The following is a 20,015-nucleotide window of genomic DNA, read 5'->3' on the forward strand; positions in this document are numbered from 1 at the left end:
CCAAGCCCAAGTTAGAAGAGGAGAAATTCGGTAATACACTCCTTTATTCTCCCATTAGGTCTCAGACTCGGGATAACTGCCTTAGACTCTCCGCTGCCCGGTCCCAGCCAGTTAAGGGGAGAGGCGAAGGAGGGCCGGCCCCCAAACCGTCTCTTCAGAGCGCAAATCTTCTCCTCTTCCATGTCCCTTTTCCCCTCCTTCTGGGCTTCGTGGCGACCTCCCTACCCCTCCCCACGGGAAGTTGTGCTGGTAATCTCAGGCAGTTTGGCTTTTCATCGTACTGGGGGAAGCAACAGGAGCAAGCCCAAACAGACCAGGGTTAGGCGGCCACCAGGGAGAGGTCATTAAGCCGTTTCATCAAAAGGGAGGATTGGGGACTTTTTGTCAAAATGCCCCTGAGGTAGACAGCCAGGAGGCAAGTTCTAAAAAAGCATCCTGAACAGGCTAGGGCAGATTGCTGCTCCCAGAGTTCTTTTTGCTTTGGCATTAGATAAGACCGTATAGAGGGCTGCCACTGTGCAATTATGAGTGATCCTGATTAAGGAAGCCCCTGGACCTGTCACTCAGGCTCTGAAGGGCTGTCCAAGGCACAGCTGGAACCTCTCACAAAAGCCATGTCTGTACGAAACTTCATACTGGTGGGTGGCTGGCGGCGGAGCAGCGACTCCCCCTGGTCCTGGGGCAGGGGCTCATCATAGATGGTGGAGATCAGCCCCAAGCCAGTTCCACGGGGTCTCTTCAGTTGCCCAAATGGCTGCAGCTTCTCTCCATGGTACCTGGATTAAAAAGGGCTCTCAGTGAGAGGGCAGCTCTCTTACCTCAGTAAAGGGGTTGGAAAGGACAGGAAATAGCTACGCGTATATAGTCTGTCCCAAAGACAAAGCATTTAAATCTAAATCTTTGCTCTCCAGCCCCCTTATCCATCTATAGATAGCACCAAAAACTAGCGGCCTCACCGCTTTCATTTTAAACAGTAGACAAAATTGAGAACAACTGTCACCACTCTGCATCCCTAACAGCAATCATCCAGGCTACACTGCTCAGACTTGGGGGAATGACTCCTGCAGGAAGTTAATGATCCTATCAAGCCTGAGATCTTGGTCTTGAAAAAAACAGTGCCAGTCCTACTTTTTTTCTTTCTAATTCTGCTTTGAAAGTCATTCCCTAGGGAGTCTCTAGCACCTAAGCCAAAACCAGAGGGCAGGGGGAACCAGGGTAGAGTTGAAAGGCTCCCTTGGGCTCCCTGGGAAGTCCCTCAGCCATACTCACCCCAATCCACGCTTGCATCTGGGGTGCTGGCCATCACTATCCAGGGCCTCAGGCACCCCTGAGCACTGGCTGCCCAGGCCCTGGCCCTCAGCCCAGCCCTGCCGCTCCATCACCTTCCGCCCAATGCCCTAGAGAAAAGGGAGAGAACTCAAGAGTTGGGGCGCCTGTGGGGGCTCAAGGAAACAGGGGTAGGGAAGGAGAAGAGAGGAGTCAGTAGGCTGGGCACAGTGCTCACCTTGGTGTGGCGCTCGAAGGTGCCCACCTGGTGCCTGATCACAGAGCCAGCCTCCTGGCCATCACGGAGTCTCTGTTCCAGACGCATTTGGACAGAGTCTCGGGCGTCCTTGTCTCCACCATCTGAGGAAGCAGAGCACAGTTTGTGGAAGGGCTTTTCTCAGCAGAAGTGGGAGGAAATCAGGTTTCCAGGCTCTCCTCACAAAATTTATGTATTTGTCTTTATGGTGTGTTATTACTTTTATTATTTCTCTCATTAGACTGGGAACTTGCCAAGAGTAAGAACCATGGCTGTCCCATTTTACAGATAAGGAAATTGTGCAGAAAAGTCATGGAGCTAAAAAATGAGAGATGTAATTAGGACCAGGTCTTCCCCTCCCACCGCCCAACCCCCCAGGTCATTTTTGACTCCTGAATCTAAATTCTTAACAGAGCCTGAACTCCTGACCCTCCCACTTTTCTAGAGCCTGCCTTTCAGAGCCAGAGCTCTCTGAGGGCTGTCCCCACATGTCCTTACTCCACAAAGAAAGGAAAAAGGCTCTGCCCACCAGTGCTTAATGCACCCAACTAGAGATGTTTTAAGAGAGGAGCCCTCTCAGTGGGCTACCCCAGTCCTGCCTCAGCCTCTGCTAAGCAGGCCTGGTAAAGTGTCACAGCAAGGTCAGGGCACCATTCCACCTCCCAGGACTGCAACCCCTGGCCCAGTACCTGCATCATAGTACACACTCATGTCCACATCCCAGTCATCAGCTGTCTGTTCATCAAAGTCTGCAGATAGAAAAGCATCAAGCAGAGTAAGTGAAGGACTCTTGAGTTAAATCTAGTCTTAGACATTCTAGGACTTGGGGCTTTTAATTGTGTTTTCAAATCTCTCCTCTGGGAGGGGCATTCAGAATTTGCAGGAGGACAGGTCTTCTCCACCCCACTGATGCCCCACCCCTAGAAAGGATGACTGGTCTCTCATATACAACCAAGGTAAGCCCCTTCCCTAGCTCTTTATTTGGGCTCAGTGCCAGGGAACCCACTGCGTGGAGCAAAGCACCCCGAGCGAAGGCAGCAGGGATCAGTCCTGCCCTTGCCCTTGTCTGGTGCCTGCATTACCTCCTTCCTCCTCCTGCCAGAACTGGGCATCAGTGTAGAACACCAGCCCGGAGCCGCCCTTCTCCCACTTGAGCTCGATCTCCTCCTCAAAGAGCCGCTCAGTGGTCCGCTCCTGCCTGGTCACGTCCTCATGCAGTGCTTCGTGCCGCTCCCACTCCTCGCCCCGGTCATCATCCTAGGAGACAAAGGGGAGAGGTGACCTGCCTGTCCAGCTTCTTGACCCCATGACCACAAGGAGGGCAGCTCAGGGCACAGGAGGTCCTGGAGATGGGACCTCAGATCCGCTCCTCCAAATTTCTGAGAACCAGCACACTTTGGGCCCCTGAGGCCTGACCAACACACCTCTCCATGCCTGAGTGTTCCTCAACCTACCTAGCCCCTTCCCCCCACAAGCCTGACTCCCTCTTCTCCCTGTGCTTTCGACATGTTGTTCTCCTTGCCTGGGTATCCGCCCTCCACTCCACCACCTCTTCGCTTGGTTAAATCCTCCTCATCCCTCAAGTTCTACGGCCTATGTGAAGCCCCCGTACCAGGGCCCACAGTACCCTCACTGGTCTCTGAACCACTCAGTGCTAATCAATACACAGTTTACACCTTTTTTTTTTTCCCTCCCTTTTTTTAGGGCTGCACCTGCGGCATATGGAGTTCCCAGGCTAGGGGTCAATTCAGAGCTGCAGCTGCCAGCCTATGCCACAGCAACATCAGATGTGAGCCAAATCTGTAACCTACAGCACAGCTCGTGTCAAAGCTGCTGGAACCTTAGCCCACTGAGCAGGAACAGGGATCGAACCTGCATCCTCATGGATGCTAGTTGGATTCATTACCGCTGAGGAACAACGGGAACTCCCCTTTATGCCTTATACTTTATGTCACAAAGAGAAAAGGGAAAAGAACTGATACCCATTGTCTACTGTGTGTCAGGCCCTTCATATACCTTAGCTCCTTTAATCACCCCAACAACCCTGTGAGGTAAGTACTATTATTCCCATTCTGTAAGTGAGGAAACCTCAGTTCAGAGGTTTGCCCAAGATAGTACACCAAGAGAGGGACAGAGCCAGCATTCACATCCATGCCATACCATATATCCTTTCCAGATGCGGGTTCTCTCTCTCTAGGGAGATTTAAGGCTCCTGGAGGGAAGGAAATGGGTCTTAGAACATCTCTGGAATCCTGCACTAGCCCCTGTTTTTATAACTGCTTGACTGGACTTGTGGAATGATGGGATGACTCCTGGATTGAAATCTGGGGGGCCCTTGTCCCAGTTAAACTCCAGGAGGCCTCAGGAAATCACTGTTGCAGAGGAGGTGCTGGAGAAAAGGCAGGACAGGACCATACTGAGGATGAGGTCCAGATGTGTTAGCAACTGTGAGCTGGGAGCTTTGAAGACACTGGTCAGTTACATTTCACCCAGAGTATGCACTTAAAAAAAATTTTTCCACAGTGGGAAAATAAAAAAAAAATATATTAAAAAAAAAAAAATTTTTTTCCCAGAGGTCCCATTGCGGCGCAGTGGAAACGAATCCGACTAGGAACCATGAAGTTTCGAGTTTGATCCGTGGCCTTGCTCAGTGGGTTAAGGATCTGGTCTTGCCGTATGCTGTGGTATAGGTTGCAGACGTGGCTTGGATCCCGTGTTGCTGTGGCTGTGGTGTAGGCCAGCAGCTGTAGCTCCGATTAGATCCCTAGCCTGGGAACCTCCATATGCCACGGGTGCGGCCCTAAAAAGCGAAGGGAAAAAAAAAAAAAAAAAAAAAAAAAAGGTTTCCCAACAAATCGCACCTCTCCTGATTTTATGGATGAACAATCAAGTTTGGAAAAAGAGAATAAATGACTATTTCATTGATAAAGCTAGAGTGGAGGCTAGTGTTCAATCCACAGACTCAAGGTCAGAAAACAGAGGCCGCTTCTCAGCCACTTAATGAAAGCACAGAGGTTAGATAAGCAGTGGAGGAGACTAGGTTCACATCTCAGCTCTGCCTCTACTTCTTTTATTTGGCTACACCCATGGCATGTGGAAGTTCTTGGGCCAGGGACTGAACATGTGGCACAGCAGTGACCCAAGGTACTTCAGTGCCAGTGCTGGATCCTTGATCCACTGTGCCACAAGAGAACTCCTGCCTCTACTTTAGATGATCTTGTCTCTTGGTAGATTTCACCAATGAAAGGACCCCCCCCCCCCCGCCTTTCATTTCTTCTGAGAGAATGAAAACACCCCTTCAAGAATCTTTCAATAATCAAAACCACTCTGAGGTACCACCTTATACCAGCCAGAATGCCCATCATCAAAAAGTCTACAAACAATAAGTGCTGGAGAGGGTGTGGAGAAAAAGGAACATAGTACACTGTTGATGGGATTATAAATTCGTGCAACCACTGTGGAAAGCAGTATGGAGATTCCTCAGAAAACTAAACATAGAACTACCATTTGATCCAGCAATCCCACTCCTGGACATCTATCCAGAGAAAACCACAACTTGCAAAGACACATGTACTCCAATGTTCATTGCAGCACTATTCACAATAGCCAAAACATGGAAACAACCTAAACGTCCATCGACAAAGGAGTGGATCAAGAAGATGTGGTACAGGAGTTCCCATCGTGGAGCAGTGGTTAACGAATCTGACTGGGAACCATGAGGTTTCAGGTTCAGCCCCTGGCCTCACTCAGTGGGTTAACGATCCAGCGTTGCGGTGAGCTGTGGTGTAGGTCGCAGACGCGGCTTGGCTCCCGAGTTGCTGTGGCTCTGGCGTAGGCCGGTGGCTACAGCTCCGATTCGACCCCTACCCTGGGAACCTCCATATGCTGCGGGAGCAGCCCAAGAAATAGCAAAAAGACAAAAAAAAAAAAAAAAAAAGATGTGGTACATATACACAATGGAATATTACTCAGCCATTAAAAAGAATGAAATACCAGCATTTTTAGCAACATGGATGGACCTAGAAACTATCATGCTAAGTGAAGTCAGCCATACAATGAGACACCAACATCAAATGCTTTCACTGACATGTGGAATCTGAGAAAAGGACAGACTGAACTTTGCAGAACAGATGCTGACTCACAGACATTGAAAAACTTATGGTCTCCAGAGGAGACAGTTTGGGGGTGGGGGGATGTGCTTGGGCTGTGGGATGGAAATCCTGTGCAATCAGATTGTTATGATCATTATACAACTACAGATGTGATAAATTCATTTGAGTAATTAAAAATAAATAAATAAAAATAAAAAAATAAAAGACAAAAAAAAGAATCTTTCGATAAAGGCTCTGGCCCTTCTCCCCAAAGAAACACATACTTCTATATGCAAATGAAGTTTCACCTTCAACGTTGGGGAGTCCAAAGTCTTTGGACCCCAGGTTTATAATTTTTTTTTTGTCTTGTCTTTTTTGTCTTTTTTTTTTGCTATTTCTTTGGGCCGCTCCTGCGGCATATGGAGGTTCCCAGGCCAGGGGTCTAATCGGAGCTGTAGCCACCGGCCTACGCCAGAGCCACAGCAACTCGGGAGCCAAGCCGTGTCTGCAACCTACACCACAGCTCACCGCAACGCCGGATCGTTAACCCACTGAGCAAGGGCAGGGACCGAACCCGCAACCTCATGGTTCCTAGTCAGAGTCGTTAACCACTGCGCCACGACAGGAACTCCCCAGATTTATAATTCTTGTAACAGACAATTGAAGAATGGTACTACCGATGTCTTGGCCTCTCTAAGATGCAGGCAAGGACAAGGTGGCTCTCTGTACTCACATCATCTGAGTGTGATTCTTCTTCCTCTTCCTTTTCTCTTTCTTCCTCCACCTCTCCACAGGGGCTGGCTAGTACATCTGCCAGGCAGGTTCCCTGGGGTATTTCCTCACCCTTGGCTGTGTATACAAGCTCTTCCTGCTCCACAGTCTCTGAGTCCTCATACTTGAAAGGCACATTGCCGTAGCGCCGGGAGGAACCTGTCTTGGGGAACTGGAGCTGCAGCTGGGTGATGATCCGAGGGGGTAGGCGGCAGGCCCGGATCAACTCCAAAAAGACCTGAAGGGGAGTCCCCACATTCCCTCTGGGCATCAGCACTGGTGGGTTCAACTCTGGCAGTTGTCTCAGGTCGGCCAGTGTGAAGGCTTCACTTGTAGCCTTCCGACTCTGCAGTTCTTTCCGGGTCTTGAAGGGAAAGGAGTCCAGACCTTGGGAAGCAGGAGGAAGAATGGCTCTTAAAACCTAGAGGTCTCCAGCAACACTTGAGCCAGAAATCAGTCAAGGTTTAAATCCTTTAGCCTAATGCTGTTCTCCCCTTCAGACTTTTCCGGAATCCCATCCTCTGTTCCCTGACCAGAACCACCTAGTAATTTCATGCCATTTCTCATCACCTCGGCCGAGCTCACAAGTTTCTTTCAGATCTGGTTCCAGTTTTTTCTGCCTCCGGGCAGCATATGGAATTCCCAGGCCAGGGATAGGATCCAAGCCACAGTTGCAACCTACACTGCAGCTGTGACAATGCAGGATCCTTAACCCAATGCGCCAGGCCAGGGATAGAACCTGTGTCCTGGTGCTGGTCCTGTCAAGTTGCATCACAGCAGGAACTCCTCAATCATGCCAAACAATTTAACCTGCCCTGGACGTTTCATGGGCTTTCACATCTCTGTCTGTGTCTTTGCAAATGCCATTTACTTTGAACACCATTCTTCCCCACGAACTCCTGTTTATCTTTCAAGAACCAGAAGAAAAGTCACATTTCCTGATTCCCTCTAGGAAATCGGTTTCTCCCTCCTCTATCATCTCACAGCAGTTGGTGATAGAGCACAGGTTCTGGAGTAAAATGCCTGATTAGTATTGTGACTCTGTCACCTTGGGCAAGTAACATAACTTCTGTATCCTTCAGTTTCCTTATAAAATGGATAACAGTCACTCCCAACTTATAGGATTGTTGTAAGGAGTCAATTAGAAAATGCAAGGCCTAGGAGTTCTCATTGTGGCGCAGTGGAAATGAATCCGACTAGGAACCATGAGGTTGTGGGTTCAATCTGTGACTTTGCTTAGTGGGTTAAGGATCTGGTGTAGGCACAGATGCGGCTCAGATCTGGCATTGTTGTGGCTGTGGCCGGCAGCTGTAGCTCCGATTAGACCCCTAGCCTGGAAGCCTCCATATGTCGTGGGTGCAGCCCTAAAAAGCAAAAAAAAAAAAAAAAAGGGAAGAAAGAAAATGCAAGGCTTAGAACAGTGCCTAGTACATGCACGGGAATAGTTAACAGGACGGCATCTCTTTGACAACTACCATTTTTACAAATCTATCTTTCTCTCTGGATTCTAAGCACAAATTATTACCAACTCTTCTCTTCATACCAACTAGAGTCACAGTAGGTCTAGTAGTATTGGCTAGATTTGTTGAATGAATGAATGAGAGGATTCTGCACTGTTTTCTGTTTCCCTATCAAACTGATTTCCCATGAAAGTGAGAGCTATCCAGAGAAAAGCGTTTGTCTCTTCATGCGCATTTTGCCAAGAGAAGACTGGTGGGGAGCAACAGAGTGCTACAAGAACAATATCCGATTTCCTTTTCCTCCTTCTGTATCAGTGCAAGATCAAAAGGGTCTCAGAAAGGACTTAATAAATTGGAAAAGATCATCAGAATAAGACTCTTTCCGTCTCCCCCACCCCCAAGTTTTACTAACGTGAAGTTGAGCCTGAAGCTTTGTCTAGAAATGATCTAAACTCCTGAAGAGCCCTAACGAGAGACTTGACTTATTCTCATCACTCAAGCCTCTGTCCCAGTGCCTGCAAGCCCAATCTATTATCTGTCCCATCCGTACCTGATGTCTCAGTAGGTAGTCGAAGTCTGCGGATGACACAACAACCAGGTAACCAAGTCCCCTGAGAATCCAGCCACCGGCGGCCGGAGTACATGCGGAGAAACCTCTGGGCTTGAGCTTCCCCCCGTATGGAGACCACGCAGCAGCAGGTGTGGGGCTGGGCGGGAGCAGAGTCCTGAGTGGAGAGAGCACGGGCATCTTTGACTGAAGTCTGGGCGAGACCCTGGCCGAGAGGAGTTAGGGCAGAATCCGGAGGAGCCCGGGAAGGGGCCCTCTCCGGCCGATGCCGGTAGTGGAAACAAATGAAGCCACAGCCGCGTTCTTCCCGGAACTGGCTAAAGTAATTCCGTAGCTGGGCTGAACGCAACGCCGAAGGGATACCACTCACTATCAGATAAACTGCTGCCTCTTCTTCCGCCTCGCTGGACACTGCCATCTTAGATGTCACATGATCGGCTGGAACCAATTCTCGCGAGAGCATCGCGAGCTGCGCTGAGGCGTCGCAATGCTGCGTAACCTGTGATTAGTCCGCGGGGGTGGTGAGTGTGGGACTAAGGTTGGGAAAGTACTGGACGCTTTCCACAGACAAGCCGGGGATGATGGATAAAACTCACCCGAGAAAGGAGGTTACAACGCTCTTTCATAAGGCTCTAATGATCAAATTAGAAGCCTGAGGGAGGGACAGTGTTTAGGGTTTTTAGCTGCTAGGGATCCCCCAAACCCAATCTCAGTTCTTTATCACTTTAGAGCCTTTCAGTCGTTAAAACATTTTTCTTCCAGACTGTATTGATGAACTCCCAACAATCAGTAAGGAAAAAATTACCCAGTTGAAAAGTGGGCCGAAGACACCTTCACAGAAGAGAAACACATCCCATTAACAATGGAAGATGCACAGTCTCAATCCTTCGGGAAATGTAACGAGACCCACTTCTCAGCCACCAGATTGGTAAACATTTTTAAATCCTCAAATCCTTTTTTTTTTAATAATTTTTGGTCCCTCTGCAGCATATGGAGTGCCCTGGCCAGGGATCGTATCACAGCCGTAGTTGCAACCTAAGCTTCATTAGTGGCAACCTGGATCCTTAACCCACTGTGGTGGCAGGGGCTCGAACCTGCGTCCCAGCACTCCGAGGACAGCGGGAACTCCCTCAAATCCTTTTTTAAATCCTGATGATGTAAAGCAACTGGAGCCTCCATATGCTGTTGGAAGTGTAAACCGGTACCACCACTTTGGAAAACACTTTGACATTACCCTGTAAAAGTGAAACTACATACCTTTTGACCCAGCAATTCCACTTCTATTTACATACTTTGAAGAAATTCTTGCATATCAGGAGATATACTGACAATACTGAGTCTTGCTCAAGCCTTGTGATCCTAGAAAGCAGCAAAAGTTAAGAAACCCCTCCCACCCGTTTGTGTTCCAGAACATAATTTACTGCAAAGAAACAAAAAAAAAACCCTTTTCAATACCTTCCCTCTCCCTATTGCAATATTTCCTTTCCTCCCTTGTAATAATAATTTCAAAAAACGTCTCTCCTTGTTAAGTACAGATTTGTTCTTTTTTTTTTTTTTTTTTTTTGTCTCTTTAGGGCAGCACCCTCAACATACAGAGGTTCCCGGGCTAGGGGTCTAATTGGAGCCGCAGCTGCTGGCCTATGCCAGATCCGAGCTGTGTCTGCGACCTACACTACAGCTCACGGCAACGCTGGACCCTTAACCCACTGAGCAAGGCCAGGGATCAAACCCACAACCTCATGGTTCCTAGTCGGATTTGCTAACCACTGAGCCACAATGGGAACTCCCAGATTTGTTCTTTATTTGGCATATATATGAATATTTATAGCTGCAGGGTTTGAGAGCAAAACCTGGCATTCAGGACTACTCAGTTCAGGTATATGATGTTGACTGAAGATAAGCCAGTCAGAAAACACAGAGTATTCCACTTTATATAAAGCTCAAAAAATACAGATCAAAAAACATTTTTCGAGGATACACAAGTAAGTATACTTTAGCATCATAAAAGTAATGATTACCCCCAAATTTAGGGTAATTATGACCTTTGTGTGGAGGTGATAGATTTAGAAAGAGACTTCAGGAGTTCCCCTTGTGGCTCAGTAGGTTAAGAACCTGATGAGTACCCAGAGGATGTGGGTTTGATCCCTGGCCTCACTCAGGGGGTTAAGGATCCGGCATTTGCCACAAGCTTCGGCCTAGGTCATCACAGATGTGGCTCAAATCTGGCAGATTGCGTGGCTGAGGCATAGGCTGTCAGCTGCAGCGCCAATTCAGACCCTAGACTGGGAACTTCCGTGTGCTGCAGGTGCCACCATAAAGAGAAAAAAAAAAAGAGAGAGAGACTTCAGAAGTTGATGGTGATAATGATCTATGGAACAATGATGGGGGTTCATTGTATTGTTATTCTTTATTACTTTACATGTATTTTATAAATGTTTTGTTTTACTGAATATTTAATTAAAAATCTTAAAAGGGAAGGAGTTCCTGTCGTGGCACAGTGGTTAACGAATCTGACTAGGAACCATGAGATTGCAGGTTCGATCCCTGGCCTTGCTCAGTGGGCTAAGGATCTGGCGTTGCTGTGAGGGTGGTGTAAGTTGCAGACGCGGCTCGGATCCCTCGTTGCTGTGGCTCTGGTGTAGAGAATCTAGCCTGGGAATCTCTATATGCCATGGGAGTGGCCCTAGAAAAGGCAAAAAGACAAAAATAAATAAATAAATAGAATAAAAATTTTAAAAGGGAAAATAATATTTCAAAAAGCAATAAAGGCAGTGGTCACATCGTGGTGATCACATATACACCTACTCAAGAAGTAAAAAAATGGGTGTTCTTGCAGTGGCACAAAAGGATGGGCAGTGTCTCAGGAGCACTGGGATGAAGGTTCACTCCCTGGCCCAGCACAGTGGGTTAAGAATCTGGCGTTGCCACAGCTGTGGCTTAGGTCATGACTGCAGCTCACATCTGATCAGGGAACTGGCCAGGGAACTCCATATGCCCTGGTGGCCAAAAATGAAAAAAAATTAAAAAATTTTAACTAGCATCTGGGTAATTGTGAATAAGGACAACATTATATATGGTTTTAAGATCTGCTGATGGGGGGTTCCCATCATGGCTCAGTGGAAACGAATTTGACTAGCATCCATGAGGACTCAGGTTCGCTCCCTGGCCTTGCTCAGTGGGTTAAGGATCTGGTGCTGCTGTGAGCTGTGGTGTAGGTTGCAGATATGGCTCAGATCTGGTATTGCTATGGCTGTGGTGTAGGCCATCGGCTACAGCTCTGATTTGACCCCAAGCCTGTGAACTTCCATATGCCGTGAGTGTGGCCCTAAAAAAAAACAAAAAGAAAAATCTACTGATGGACATATAGATTGTACGCCACTTTGGTAAAGTATCGAGATCTACTCAAGTTGAGAACACATTCTATGGCTCAGTAATTCCAATTCTTTGTTTGGCCACACCACACCCACGGCGTGCAGAAATTCCCAGGACCAAGGATGGAACCTGTGCCACAGGAGTGACCTGAGTCATAGCAGTGACAATGCTGTATCCTTAACCTGCTGAGCCACCAGAGATCTCCTCAATTCCTTTTTTTTTTTTTTTTTTTTTGTCTTTTTAGGCCATACCCATGGTGTGTGGAAGTTCTCAGGATAGGGGTTGAATTGGGAGCTACAGGTTCTGGCCTACAACACAGCCACGGCAACGCCAGAACTGAGCTGCAGCTGTGAGCTACACCACAGCTTATAGTGACACTGGATCCTTAATGCACTAAGCAAGGCCAGGGATTGAACCCTCATCCTCTTGGATACTAGTCAGTTTCGATACTGCTGAGCCATGACTCGAACTCCCCCAATTCTTGTTATATAGCAACAGTTCTGCAAATATCCGTGCACCAGAAAATGGGTGCAAGAATGATCCTAGCAATATTTGATGAACTAAATATTCTCTAGAAGTATAATGGATAAATACATTGTAGTGTAATAGGAATTTTACAACAATGAAAATGAATGGGTTACTGCTACAAGAGCATATGCTGAATCTCAGATATTGAGTAAATGAAGACAAACACAAAAGAGTTTGTGCTATATGGTTCCATTTATATAAAGTTTATGCAGTTTATATAAAGTTTAAGCAATCTCATTTATGATGTTGGAAACCAGGGGAGAGACAGTGATGGGGAGCGTTTCTGGGGTGTTGTTAATGCTCTTATTTCTTGTGCTGAGAGGTGGTTACTGGGTTCCGTTCATTTTGTGATAATTCCTCAAGCTATACATGTATGATTTGTGTACTTTTATGTTTAGTCACAACTATATATACAGGGACTTCCCATTGTGGTGCAGCAGAAACAAATCGACTAGGACCTATGAGGTTGCAGGTTCTACCCCTGGCCTCGCTCAGTGAATCAAGGATCTGGTGTTGACAAATATGGTTAGGTAATTGATCAGTACAAGCACTTTGTTATTATCCTGGGTTTGTGGTGTCTGTTTTCTGTCAGCTTATTTTACTTTGTAATTTGTTAGGATTTGTTTTCTCATTTATTAAATATTCATTTTCACACCTGATTTTCTATTCTTTATTTTTTTTTCTTTGTAGGGTCACACTAGCAGCATATGAGGGTTCCCAGGCTAGGGGTCAAATCAGAGCCACAGTTGCTGGCTATAGCCACAGCCACAGCAGCGCTGGATCTGAGATCTGAACCACAGCTCATGGCAATGCAAGGCCAGGGATCAAACCTGCAACCTCATGGTTACTAGTCGGATTGTTTCCACTGCGCCACAACAGGGATTCCCCTCTATTCTTTTTTTTTTTTTTTTTTTTTTTGTCTTTTTTTTTGCTATTTCTTGGGCTGCTCCCGAGGCATATGGGGATTCCCAGGCTAGGGGTCCAACCAGAGCTGCAGCCACCGGCCTACACCAGAACCACAGCAACGCGGAATCCGAGTTGCATCTGCAACCTACACCACAGCTCACGGCAACACCGGATCGTTAACCCACTGAGCAAGGGCAGGGACCGAACCCACAACCTCATGGTTCCTAGTTGGATTCGTTAACCACTGTGCCACGACGGGAACTCCTATTCTTTTTTTTTTTAGCCAGGCCCATGGCATGTGGAAGTTCCCAGGTCAGAGATCAAACCCATGCCATAGCAGCAACCTGAGCTGGATCCTTAACCCACTGCATCAGAGGGGATCCCTGATTTTCTATTCTTAAAGACGGCCCTACAAAACTGTATAAGCTTCAGGGCCCTAAGACCAATATTCACTAGTGGCCTTTCTTACTACCCTTTTTAATTTTTTTAATCTGAAGCATATGGAAGTTCCCAGGCTAGGGGCTGAATCGGAGCTGTAGCTGCCGGCCTACCCCACAGCCACAGCAATGCAAGATCCAAGCTGCATCTGCAGTCAATACCACAGCTCATGGCAACGATGGATCCTTAGCCCATTGAGCAACGCCAGGGATCGAACTTGCATCCTTATGGTAACTAGTCGAGTTCGTTACTGCTGAGCCACAATGGGATCTTCTTACTACCCTTTTAAATATGAGAAAACTGAGGCCCAGAAATATAAAGTGACTTGCGCCCAAGGCCCAAGGTGGCTCAATTAAATAATGAAAAAGGGTTTGGACCCAGCCAGTCTGACCCTAGAGTCTCCTTAGAGGGGATGCTCTGAGGACCCAGTGAGATAAAAGGATGTTAAAGCAACTTTATATGTGGAATGATTAAGATTGTTATGTTATTGTAATCACAGGAGAGATGTGTGCCTGTCTGCTGGGGTCTGTTTGCCTTAGTTCCTTAGGCAGAGGAAAGGGGGAGCAAAGTCTAATATATGCTAGAAACTGCTTGGAATCTGATGCCTCGGACCTCACTATGTCCTCACAGCTGCCCCATAGGCAGGTATTGTCTCAGCTGAGGATCCTGAGGCCCACAGGAGATTTGGGGTTCAGCCCACAGTCACACTATTGGAAAGTGATAGAGCCAGGAGCTGATGCCAGGGATGGCAATGGCTGCCCAGTAGTGTGTTAGCAGAAGGCTTGCCAGGCTGGGCTTGCCAAGGTCCACAGATATGACACAGCCAAGGACCGTCCCAACAGCCCTCCCGACGTCAGAAACAGATGCCAGGGACAGGGGAGCCGTGTGGCTAGCTGGCAGCAGAGCAACATTTCTGCCCAGATCACATGGGCAACATCTGCAGACCAAGAAGCAGAGGTGGGGGCCCAGGTGGTCATGAGCTCTGGGAGACCCAGGCCCCACAGCTCTGGCTGCCCAATTGGGCCAGAGGGTCCAGGGCAACAAGTGAGGATTTTGGAGTCAGACTGATCTGGGCTCTGTCTCTTCTCAGTGGTTTGAACTTGGGCAAGTCACTTCACCTCTTTGAGTCTCAAAAAGTAAGAATCTTGGGAGCTCCTGTTGTGGTTCAGTGGGATAAGAAACAAACTAGTATCCATGAGAATGCAGGTTCGATCCCTGCCTTGCTCAGTGGGTTAAGGAAACAGCCTTGCCTCAAGCTGTGGTGTAGGTCACAGACTTGGCTCAGATTCCGCATTGCTGTGGCTGTAGTGTAGGCAGGCAGCTGCAGTTCTGATTTGACCGCCTGGCCTAAGAACTTCCATATGCTGTGGGTGTGACCTTAAAAAAGACAAAAAAAAAAAAAAAAAGGTTTGGAATCTTATAGGGCAGCTTTGAATAAGAGAGTGGAAAGTGCCTGGCATGTAGTAAATAGCAGCAGTATTTCATTATCATTCTGCAAAGGCTTCTCAGCAGATATAGCCCTTCAGGGTCTCCAGGAATCCAGGCTGGGGAGAAAGACTTCTTAAGGATCTTATTCGTGCAGGACCCCCCAGAACTGGAGTCAGAGGAAAGGGGCCTCCTTGACTGCAAAGTGGGCAAAGTCCTCCCAGCCCCCCAGGGTCCTGGCTCCCTTCCCTGCAGGTTGTTCCTTACTGACAACGGGAGCAGGGCCCCAAGGTTAGGCAAACAAGCAAGTGATAAGGCGCTTCCAGGTTGGGCCTTGTGTTCAAGGCTTGTCCCGGTCTGGGGCTGGCTTCCCAGTCGAGCAAGAGTCCTGCTGGCACCAACAGGGACACCTGCCACGGCCACCTGCAATCGGGTGCAATCATGCACCTGAGGCCTTGGTGCCCTGGTACAGCCTGGGTTAATGACCCTGTTTATCCACTTGAATCATCTGACAAAGGGCAGCCCGGCCAGCAGGCAGGCGGCTCTTGCCCTGCACCCGCCGCTTCATTGACTGAAGCGATATCAGAGCCACGTGGAGTTCCAAGGCCCCCTCCCCCCTCACTTCCTCACCGGTCCTGCCAGGGTCAGTGTGTGTTTCTTTTTTTTTCAATGAACATGACTTCTGGAGTCAAGGTTGTTGGGCCATTCCCCCGCCCTCCCCCATGGGGGGATATAAATAGCACCCATAGCACAGAGCAGAGGGCAGGGGAGAGCCGGGAGGAAGCAGGAGCAGAGCCTCAATCATGAGCTCCAGGCAGCCAGGGACCTGCCCATGCCAGAGTGCAGCAGGCCGCCCAACCATTCTGTATGCACTTCTGAGCCCCAGCGACAGGGACCGGCCGTCTGTGCCCCCAGCCCGCAGCCACTGCCTGTGCAGGCAGCACCGGCCTGTCCGGCTCTGTACCCCCCATCGCACCTGCCAGGAGGCTTTGAATGTTCTGGCCAAGACGCTGGCCTTCCTCAGGAACTTGCCGTCTTTCTGCCAGCTGCCTCCCCAGGATCAGCGGCAGCTGCTGCGGGGCTGCTGGGGTCCCCTCTTCCTGCTTGGTTTGGCCCAAGACATTGTGACCTTCGAGGTGGCCGAGGTCCCAGTTCCCAGTATACTCAAGAAGATCCTGCTGGAGGAGCCCAGCAGCGGCGCAGGTAGTGGCCAGCCGCTGGATCGGCCCCAGCCCTCGCTGGCTGCCGTGCAGTGGCTTCAGTGCTGCCTGGAGTCCTTATGGAGTCTGGAGCTGGGCCCCAAGGAATACGCCTACCTGAAAGGGACCATTCTCTTCAACCCTGGTGAGCTCCTAGACACTCCTGGATGGGGGCCGAGGCTGGAGGGGGCCAGGGCTTAGCCAGGAGGGCGCCTTCTAAAGGCTTGACACCCGTTGTCTTTTTTGGGTCCTCATTATCACCACCAAAGAGTCATCTCACAAAAGGGGCTCAGAGAGGCTAAGTGACTCGCTGAAAGTCACACAGCCAGGGAGGGGCAGAGCAAGGATGGGAACTTGGGTCTCTTCACTTCAGCCACTCTGCCCCAGAACCTTGTCCTGACCCTCAGGGAAGGCGGGAGTCCTGAAAGGGAGGGTGGACAGACACAACTGTACCTCAGTCATGTCTTCACCAGCTGATGGCATGAAGATATTCTGAAGGTGCAAGTCCGTGGGTCCAGAAAGACCATGCATAGAAGAGGAATGAAAACGAGGGATGTGGGGGAGGAGAGGGAGGAGTCTGTGTAAACTTCAGCCGGGAGAGCACAGATAGAGGTAGTGTCTTTGTTATCTGGAGAGCACCTAGATGAGAATGTCTCCCCAAAAGGCCTTCATGGGATACATTATCAAAGAAATTGTTTAGAACAATAGTAACAAATACTCATATTACGCTTACCGTATGTTCAGTCCAGTGCTAAGGGTTTGACATGTACTGGCTCATTCAAACCTCATAACAAGTCTAGAAGATAGGTTTTTATACCCATTTTATCATTTTGTTATCATTATCATTATTATTATTATCCTTATTTGCCTTTTTGTCTTTCTAGGGCCGCACCCATGGCACATGGAGGCTCCCAGGTTAGGGGTCCAATCGGAGCTGTAGCCACCCACCTATGCCAGAGCCATGGCAATGCGGGATCCGAGCCGCATCTTTGACCTATGTCACAGCTCCTGTCAGTGCGGGATCCTTAACCCACCAAGGGAGGCCAGGGGTCAAACTTGCATCCTCACGGGTGCTAGTCGGGTTCGTTAACTGCTGAGCCACGACAGTAACTCCTATCATTTTATTATTTATTCCCATTTTACAAATGAGGAAACAGAGGCACAGAGATTGAGTAACTTTCCCAAGGCCACATAGCTAATAATGATAGTGTGGGATTCAAACCCAGGTGGCCTGGGTCTTAACCATTGCTCTATACTACCTCACCATAAAGGAGCAATGAATAAAGTGATGGATAAGTAACTCGAGATAGAAATAGGGTCCCAAAAGCTGAGCTGGCGGCCTCAGGTCTTGGGCCAGTCTTATCCTGTGGTGTCGGAGCAGGGTCCTCACCAGCCCTCTTTGCCTTCTCTGCCCGCAGATGTTCCAGGCCTCTATGCCTCCTCCCACATCGGGCACCTGCAGCACGAGGCCCACCAGGCGCTGTGGGAGGTCTTGGAGCCCTGGTGCCCAGCAGGCCAAAGCCGCTTGGCTCGTGTTCTCCTCGCAGCCTCCACCCTCAAGTCCATTCCGCCCACCCTGCTTGGGGACCTCTTCTTTCGCCCTGTCATTGGAGATGTTGACATCGTTGGCCTCCTCGAGGACATGCTTTTGCTGAGCTGACCTGCTCCAGCCCAGGCAGAGATCAGGTGGAGGCTGGCAGCACTGATTTGACCTGGCTGTCCCCAGGGGTGAGCCGGTGCTCCCAGAGGGGGCAAGCCTGGACAGCGAGCTCTCGGCTCCCCAGGAGCAGCTAGTCCTGGCCCAGCCAATTGGGCTACACCCTATCTTGGCCTTCCTTGTTTTGGGCACCGTGCTCCAGCTGTCTGGCCAGCCCTTGGTGGTCCCAGGACCTTTGGGCCAAGACTCCTGTCTCCTCCTGGGATGGGGTTGGAAAGTCTGACTGCTCACTGGGTCAGGAGTCCTCCTGACTTTGTACAGAACTGACTTAAGTTATTGGTTTTTGTAATAAAAAGTGTGACACACATGGAGCCTGACGCTGTATTTTGTACATGTGGAGGGGACCGCCTCACCTCTGGGGTTACCCCGCCCTGCCCCTATAGGAGGGAGCCCCTGAAGAAGGAACTCTAAGTGTACAGCAGTCAGACCTCTGGAAACTGGAATTTTAATATATCAGAGGGGAATGATGATTTCATTTCTGGGGATGCGATTTATTTTGCATGGGTCTAAATCCAGGGGGCAGCATCAGTTCAAGACTCCCTCACATCCTTGACTTTATCTTAGAAGGTAGTAGGTATCTCTCCCTGCCCCCATCCCCTGCTGACCCCCTCCCCCAGCTCCCGCCCTAGGCTCCCTCTCACCTCAGTGAGAACTGCATCCCAGCCAATAAGGAAAATGAGGAGTTCCCATCGTGGCAGTGGTTAAGAATCCGACTAGGAACCATGAGGTTGCAGGTTCGGTCCCTGCCCTTGCTCAGTGGGTTAACGATCCAGCATTGCCGTGAGCTGTGGTGTAGGTTGCAGACGCGGCTCGGATCCCGCGTTGCTGTGGCTCTGGCGTAGGCCTGTGGCTACAGCTCCGATTCGACCCCTAACCTGGGAACCTCCATATGCCACGGGAACGGCCCAAGAAATGGCAAAAAGACCAAAAAAAAAAAAAAAAAAGGAAAATAAAACAGACCATCCCCAAATTGAAGCAGCCAGTTTCCTGGAATTTCTGAGGTGGTTATTGATTTGCTTCCTTCATTGCTTCAGCTGACAGAGGAGGGTGGTCCATTGTTTCCCCAATGAGAGGGGACAAGGGCACCCAGGGCTGGCCTGGCAGCTGTTAGGAGGCCAAGACAAACTGAGGTTTAGCTGCCACACCAGCTGTTTAAGTTTGAAACACTTCCATGCCAGTTGGTTCGCAGCCACTGCACTGAGCGCCCCTGTATTTCCTCCCACTGCCCCTCTGTGCTGGCCTTTCTCCTGGAACCCATCCCCGGGTCCAGCATCTAGAGAGGCAATGCTTGGCATAGCCATGGCCTCTGGAACTGTTCCATTCAGTGCGTGGCTTGCGTCTGTTCTGACCGGTCAATGTCTGTGCCTCACTGTTTGTTAAACATTTTGAACATCACCCAGGTCAGGGTCACTGCCCTGCAGGGGGGGGGGCAGGAGGGAACGATAACAACACACATGCCCATAGGACCCCCTTCAGGCCTCCTCCTTTCTCCAGCAATGAGGCCTGCCCCGGACCAGGCCTCGCCCCCCTCACCACCAGTTTGGAGTCTTCTCATGGGGGGGGCCAAGTTAATTATTACTCAACAAGAGGTCATTCACTCAGGGACAACAGTCTAGGAGTTGTCATTCAGACCTCTCCCCAAGGCCCCTAGGAAAGGGACCACAACTGAATCGGCTCACACCTATCATGGGCACCCAGTGCCAACGGCAAGGGCAACCTGTCCCTTCCCCAGTCACCCACTCACCACTCACCCAGCATGAAACAGAAGCACGCAGCTCTGACCTCACAACAAAGACACACACGCAAGTGAGACCTACAAGCGTCTCACACCCAAAGTCGGTACAACTCAGACATGCACATGGAGGTTCCCAGGCCAGGGGTTGAGTCGGAGCTTTAGCCGCTGGCCTATGCCACAGCCATAGATAGCAACACCAGATCTGAGCCGAACCTTCGATCTTCACCACAGCTCACGCCAACACCAAATCCTTAACCCACTGAGTGAGGCCAGGGATCGAACC

At 49.4% G+C, this 20,015-nt stretch overlaps 2 protein-coding genes across 5 annotated transcripts; one reads left to right on the forward strand and one right to left on the reverse strand.

Moving 5' to 3' along the window:
• Positions 1-26: 26 nt before the first annotated feature.
• On the reverse strand, positions 27-9,771 carry GPATCH3 (G-patch domain containing 3). Of its 4 annotated transcripts, XM_084963492.1 has the most exons (9): positions 9,670-9,771; positions 8,783-8,911; positions 8,395-8,569; positions 6,347-6,771; positions 2,605-2,779; positions 2,212-2,271; positions 1,505-1,626; positions 1,270-1,397; positions 27-776 (listed from the first exon to the last, which is right to left on the reverse strand). In XM_084963492.1, the coding sequence occupies exons 2-9, from the start codon at positions 8,873-8,875 to the stop codon at positions 560-562; spliced, it is 1,395 nt and encodes a 464-aa protein (XP_084819618.1). In that variant the 5' UTR covers positions 8,876-8,911; positions 9,670-9,771; the 3' UTR covers positions 27-559. The 4 variants fall into 4 exon arrangements, with proteins under 4 accessions (XP_084819618.1, XP_084819617.1, XP_003127767.5 ...); XM_084963491.1 differs by lacking the exon at positions 9,670-9,771 and having other exon boundaries at positions 8,783-8,930; XM_003127719.6 differs by lacking the exon at positions 9,670-9,771 and having other exon boundaries at positions 8,395-8,890.
• A 6,074-nt stretch (positions 9,772-15,845) lies between these two features.
• Positions 15,846-18,304, forward strand: NR0B2 (nuclear receptor subfamily 0 group B member 2). Its single transcript, XM_003127720.5, has 2 exons — positions 15,846-16,425; positions 17,699-18,304. The coding sequence occupies exons 1-2, from the start codon at positions 15,885-15,887 to the stop codon at positions 17,938-17,940; spliced, it is 783 nt and encodes a 260-aa protein (XP_003127768.1). The 5' UTR covers positions 15,846-15,884; the 3' UTR covers positions 17,941-18,304.
• Positions 18,305-20,015: the final 1,711 nt, after the last annotated feature.

Source organism: Sus scrofa, chromosome 6, assembly GCF_054392235.1.
Source record: "Sus scrofa isolate SSC_HxYL_T2T_F1_AM1 chromosome 6, Sscrofa_HxYL_maternal_Yorkshire_Landrace_v2.0, whole genome shotgun sequence".
Lineage (NCBI taxonomy): Eukaryota > Metazoa > Chordata > Mammalia > Artiodactyla > Suidae > Sus > Sus scrofa.